The sequence below is a fragment of the Sminthopsis crassicaudata genome, chromosome 1, assembly GCF_048593235.1.
Source record: "Sminthopsis crassicaudata isolate SCR6 chromosome 1, ASM4859323v1, whole genome shotgun sequence".
Taxonomy (NCBI): Eukaryota; Metazoa; Chordata; class Mammalia; order Dasyuromorphia; family Dasyuridae; genus Sminthopsis; species Sminthopsis crassicaudata.
Genome location: NC_133617.1, coordinates 695,777,300 through 695,783,299, shown reverse-complemented (window position 1 = coordinate 695,783,299; position 6,000 = coordinate 695,777,300). Strand labels below are relative to the sequence as shown.

General features: G+C 42.1%; 1 protein-coding gene across 1 annotated transcript in view; it reads right to left on the bottom strand.

The window, feature by feature from the left end:
* Positions 1–116: 116 nt before the first annotated feature.
* The window catches only part of EFCC1 (EF-hand and coiled-coil domain containing 1), a 76,513-nt gene continuing 70,629 nt past the window's right edge, over positions 117–6,000 (bottom strand). The window contains exons 6-8 of the mRNA XM_074283695.1: positions 4,991–5,149; positions 4,183–4,252; positions 117–896 (exon numbers count right to left, since the gene is read on the bottom strand). Coding sequence (XP_074139796.1) covers positions 763–896; positions 4,183–4,252; positions 4,991–5,149 — 363 coding nt within the window. The 3' untranslated portion in view covers positions 117–762. The remainder of the gene's footprint in view (positions 897–4,182; positions 4,253–4,990; positions 5,150–6,000) is intronic.

Sequence of the window (6,000 nt, the reverse complement as noted above, 5' to 3'; positions counted from 1 at the left end):
CATACTAATGCTTTGAAATCAACTTGCATACTGATAACATAGTTGAGCCCTTAACTGAGGTCAATAATTGAGCCTAATTATTTCACAGGAAACCAGGGCTCTAAGTGAACCTCTTATGGGCAAAAAGTTTTTATTCTTTTTATTCTAATTTTTTCTCCCCTCTCTATACAATGCCTAGGGCAGTGGTGGGCACACATCTGGGTTGCAGTAACATTTGGAGGATTACTGGGTTTCACTGGTTTGGATCCCAGACTGGGAAGGGAGGGAATCTTATGGTGGGAGAAAGACCACACACTCCAGGGGCTGGTGGGGTTGCAGGAGGCACAGGCTGTCAGGGAAGTGCTAACTGCTTTAATCTGAGATAAAATCTGACAGGCTTAACCTGAAATTTATCAGCACAAATTAAGAGGCTAGATGTGGCCCATCAAGAGTGATCCATGTGAAGATCCAATGCACCATTCCATCAAAGGCAGAGATACAATCTCCAAAGCAAGGCAGTCTCCATCAAGGATGCAGTTATTGACTCGGAGGGTTGTGGACTCCATAAGCCTCTCAGGCCATTTCTGAGCCCAGACTTGTCCTCCATAATATAACCTGGGAGGAGGGAGGTAGTGTCTTATCCACAATGGGAGACCCACTAGGGAAGGATCCTAGGTGGGTCCACTAGGAATGTCCACTTGTATTTTAACCGTCTGATGGTCTAGATCAGATCCAGAGCCCTGTTTCAGGCACTTCTCTGCAGAGCCGTAAAAGCACTGATGCTCAACAGGAGATGATGAGCTGGTTGGTAAGAGCTTGGGGGGCCTGCGCCTGCTCCAAAGGCTGTTTCTGTAAGAGTTCACAGCTAGCCAGTGTCCGGTATAAGGCATCCAGGACTTCGAAGGTGTGGGCCTTCTCTGTAAGAGACAACCAGGAGGCAAAACACAATATGAATTCAGGACCCAGGCCAGCAAATCTTTACAGCAAGAACCCCACCCCCCATCCCTGCCCCAGTCAATCAATCCACAACCATTTATCAGGCACTGGTGACCTAAAGAAAAAAGTTAAACAATTTCTACTCTAAATCAGAGCTTCTTAAATTTTTTCTACTCATGACCCCTTTTCACCCAAGAAATTTTTACATGACCCTAGATATAGAAATATGTAAAATCATTATACTAACCAAACATTTACTGATAATCAATCAAAATTTCATAAACCCCTCATTCAGACCCCACAATTTAAGAAGCTTTGCTCTTGAAAACTTTGCAATCTAGAGGAGGAGACAACAGGCACATATGCTCACCCAGGGTCAGATGGGTGCAGTGGATAGAGCACTGACTCTGGATTTTAAATATAGCCTCAGACACTTAGCTAGGTGACTCTGGGCAAGTCCCCCATTAATCCCCATGGTCTCACCATGAAAAAAAAAGGAACCCGCATATAGAAGATAATGCTTGGGCTGAGCCTTGAAAGAATAGAGGGAATCTAAGAAGGGGAGGCAAGGAAGAAGTTCATTTGCAGGGGGCCAGAGACAGAGTGCTGTGTATGAGTAATAGTGAGGCTCATTTGACCGGGCTCTAGTGTGTATGATGGAGAAGAATTCATAATAAGGCTGAAAAGCAAGAAAGGGCCATGTTGGAAGGATTTTAAATGCCAGACAGAAGATTTTATATTCGGTCCTGGAGATAATGGGAGGGGGAAAGAGTAACATAGAAAAAAATCACTTTAGATTGGAGGATATATTGGAGAAGGGCAGGCTTGAGGTAAGGAGACCAGTTAGGAGGCTGTTGTACAGTCTAGTACATTTTGCCTCATATTAATGTAGGTTTATGTTTTCTGTGCATACAGCCCCTAGCTGAGCTCTAAACTCCAAAAAACTGGACTGATGGTCTTAGATTGGTGTTGATAATAATTGTTGGGAGGGGCACAGAGATGACCCAGTGGATAGAGCACCAGCTCTGGAATCAGGAAGACCTGAATTCAAATCCAGTATCAGACACTTAACACTTACTAGCTACGTGGTTTTTGGGCAAGTCACTTATCACTTAACCCTAACTGCCTAGGTAAAAAAAAAAACCAAACTATCTATCTATCTATCTATCTATCTATCTATCTATCTATCTATCTATCTATCTACCTACCTATCCATTCATCTATCTATATAATAAATGTTGGTTAAACTGAATTGCTCATTTTTCTGTCTCTCATGATCCCTAGCATAGAGCATGGACCTCAGTGAATGTATGTCTCAACTCAAAGCAGCTCCTCTTCCCTCTCCTCCTGCCCCCACTCTCATGCCCTCCTGCTGCTGCCAGAGCAGATCTGCCAGCCTGCCCAAAGCTTCTGGCCAAAAGCATCTTAGAGAACAGTGGGAGATTCTGTTAGTTCTGCTGCCATCGGGAACCACATGTGGCCTTGGCTGAGAAGGGGTGGGGCTTACATTTGGTCAAGATCCCAAAGCCACATTTGGGTTGGATTTGGGGCAACAGGTTTTCCTTGGTGGGGGCTGGAAATAATTAGCCATGCAGCAGTAGGGAGTTTCTTGTTTTCTTTTATTTAGATTCCCTGGACCTCCCACTCCATTTCCCTCATTGCTGGAGGATTCCTTTGGGACTTCTATTTCTCCTCAACCTCTCCATTCCTTCCCTTGTATGCAGTTTTTTTTTTCCTGCAAAACTAACAGAGGAGGAAGGTCATCTAGGGTGCTCAGAAAGCTTCAAAATATGAACTTTGATGAGTCTTGCCCAACTCTTGCCAAGTAATTCTAGTCTAGTCTCTATTTCAGTCCATTTCTTTGAAGAGAAATCTTAAAGTACTTTCTATCTCATCTTATTCTGTCCTCAAAACACCCCTGAGAAAGAGGCAAAAATGCAAATACTAGCCCTTATTTTACAGATGAAAAAAATCATGGATCTAAAGTTTGGAAAGGACCTCAGAGGCTGCCATCTACTTCAGGGGCTCTTAGCTTGGGCTAAAATATGGAAATATTTTGATAACTCTCTTTCCATATGATTTCTTTTGTAATCCTATGTATTTTATTTTATTCAGTTAAATACATTTATGTGAAAAGCAGTCTTTAGCTTCAGCAGATTGCCAGCAGAGCTTATGAAACAAAAAAAAGATGAAGAACTCCTTATCTAGTCAAATTGCCTCATTTTTCAGATGGAGGCCCTGAGGCTCAGAGCAGTGTCTGAGGCAGGATTTGAACTGAGTTGCTCCTTTGTCTTCAAATCCCGCCGTCTATCCTCTATGCCATGCTACCTTCCAAGAATCAGGAAGGCTTAGGATGACAACATTAGCTATCACTTAGATTATCTTCATTTATGTAGCACTTTAGATAGCCACAACAATAAAAAAGAGGGACTTAAAAATGAAAGCTCAGAGATGATCTGTGGGAAAAGTTTTTGACCTGATATGAGGAAACACTATGCCTATAAGGGGCTGAGACCAAAAGGTCCCTACTAGTTCTGACATTCTATGGGTCCTTCTAGAATTCTAGAGCTGTATAAGTTCCTTCCTTTCAACTTTAGTGCTGTGGGAAGCCAGATGTCCTCTGGGAAACTGGATAGTGGGTACAAGTATAATGACTCTAGGCATTTGGTCCACACTTCCATTCTGAATTGGTTGTTCTCTCCCTCTCCCTTCCCAATGCTCCAGGATAGCAGCATATGAAGACTTTGGCCATTTAAAGTAGTTTTTGATGTTAAGATCCTGATTGTAGGGAAAATTTTACTTGGAGTTTTGGAACTGGGGAGCAGGGCAAGGGCTAGAGACTTGGGGGAGAGGGGAAGAGATGTGGGAAGGGAGAGCAAAATTGGAGTGAGATTGAAAAGACCCTGTTCCCAAGTCCCTAATCTGGTTCCCTCTCTACTTTCTGCCTTGAATTCAGGGTTTGTTTTGCAATTGAAAACTCCAGTGCTTATTACTTCTCCAGGGGGACCTAGCTTGTATGCTAGGTAATAGAGCAGATAAGACTCTGCTGATATCACTTAGGAGTCAAGCTGTTCTGCAGGCTTCATTCAAACTTTGACTCAGAAGGTTTATGGATTATTTTTCAGGAAGTGTTATTTTAGGTACATATCATCGTTGTAGAATACTGTTCTCCTCTGCTCTCATCTCTCCCTCCCCCTCTGCTCTCTAGCTACTCATTTCAGAATAAAAGGGACAGAATTGATTTTAATTACCAAGGAGCTTTCCTACCATGTTGGGGGTCCTGACAGGATTCCAAGGTGTTCAGCAACATTTTCCCCAAGACTCTTTTGGATATGTTCTTAAAAAGGAACAAACAACACATGGAACAGATCATTCTATACAGCATGTCACTATCACGTCATTAGTATGAGAAGCTATTATTATTATATACAGAGAGCTGCTGCAGAGTCAAGAAGGCTGGGATTCAGATCCTATCTCTAACATAAATTAGCTCTGTAGCTATGAACAAGTCATTTTATTTCTCTTTGATTGGGTTTGATGGACTCCAAGGTTCCTTCTTGTTTCAAATCGATGATCTTACAAATCACACTATGTATCAGACTTGGTAGGACTTGGAGCCATTTAATCCAATTGAAAGTTGACCCAAAGTCCCTTCTGCAACATTGCCAGAAAATGACCCAGCTTTTTCTTGAAGTGGGTAGATCAAAAAAGGTCTCTGACAACAATAAGAGTAATAAGAGACCCATGTGGACTCAATTATTCACATTTAAGTATATATCTCCAAGGGTAGCAAAAAGAATGGTGGATTAGAAGTCAGGAGACTTCAGTCCCAGCTCTACCACCAAGTCTAGTATTCTTCTAACTGTATCCCCATGACAGCTCCAATACACAATAAATGACTGAAAAGGTGAAAATGAGCTAGACTTAGAACTTGAGTGGCTTAAGTATATGTCTGGTTTTATTTCCAGTAGATTACATGTTGACTCCAATGGGGATTGAATGAGAAATTCAGCAAGTAATTCCTATGTTCTAAGTAGGTGACGATAGCAGGAGGAGCCATGTTCTGTTGGCATACCAAATCCCGAAGTCTCTGGAGAAGCTGAAGGACATCCATCAGTTTTTCTTCCACCAGGGAAAGCCGAACTCTTTCTGTCTCGAGCATCTGTAACTCCATCTTCAGAAGCTCACTCTCCTCAGTTTTCTGCTGAATTTCACTGAAAAGTGGCTCCTTCACCTGGCCGGAGATAGAAGAAATTCAGCACTGGAGCTGTCCAACAACCCAATTTATTCTACCCTCCTTAGTAGGTGCTGTCATTTCTCTGAGTGGGTGGCTACTAGGTACTTACCAATGTGAGGATGGGGTCACTGCTTTATGGAGGTAGGGGAAGTTGGGATAAGAAAACTGACAGAATAGATGGGAGCTACAAGAATTTTTTCAGAGCTTCATGATCACATCTGAACTTCCCAACGGTTCTGAGGTAGGGAAGGCAGGAATTGGGATTACTATATTATAGATGAAGAGACTCATATAGATTAAACATTTAGTGGTAGAATTGGACTGGAACCTAAGCATTTTGGCACAGGGCTTGTTATTCTATTATATGAAGGCAATTTTCAGGATTTTCTTGAACCATATTGAAAACAAAGCGAACACTGGGTCAGATGACCTGACCTTGAAACCTGATGCTGCTACTTTCTAACTGGGTGGCCATGAGAAAATGATTTGGATTCCTTGGCTCTCAGTTTCCATATCTGTAAAATAAAAGGTCTGGACCATGACCCTATCAATGGTGCTCTTTTTTTGTTCTTTTAGATTCCCAGGCAAAACTTGGTTCTTATCTCATTTTCCAACAAACAGGTCCTCCTCTGAGGCCCTGCCTTGACCACACCATTAATTCCCACTATTTTTTTTTTTTTGTAGCTGTGGCTTTCATTCCCCTCCTGAGTCTCACCAAAGAGTTCATTTCACAGTTGAATGCTTATTTAAATGTTTCTAAAGAGAAGATTACAACACTCTGAGGAAAAGAGAAAAGGAGAATGACTTGAGCAGATAGAAAAGACTTTTTTTATTGCTTGAGGATGACA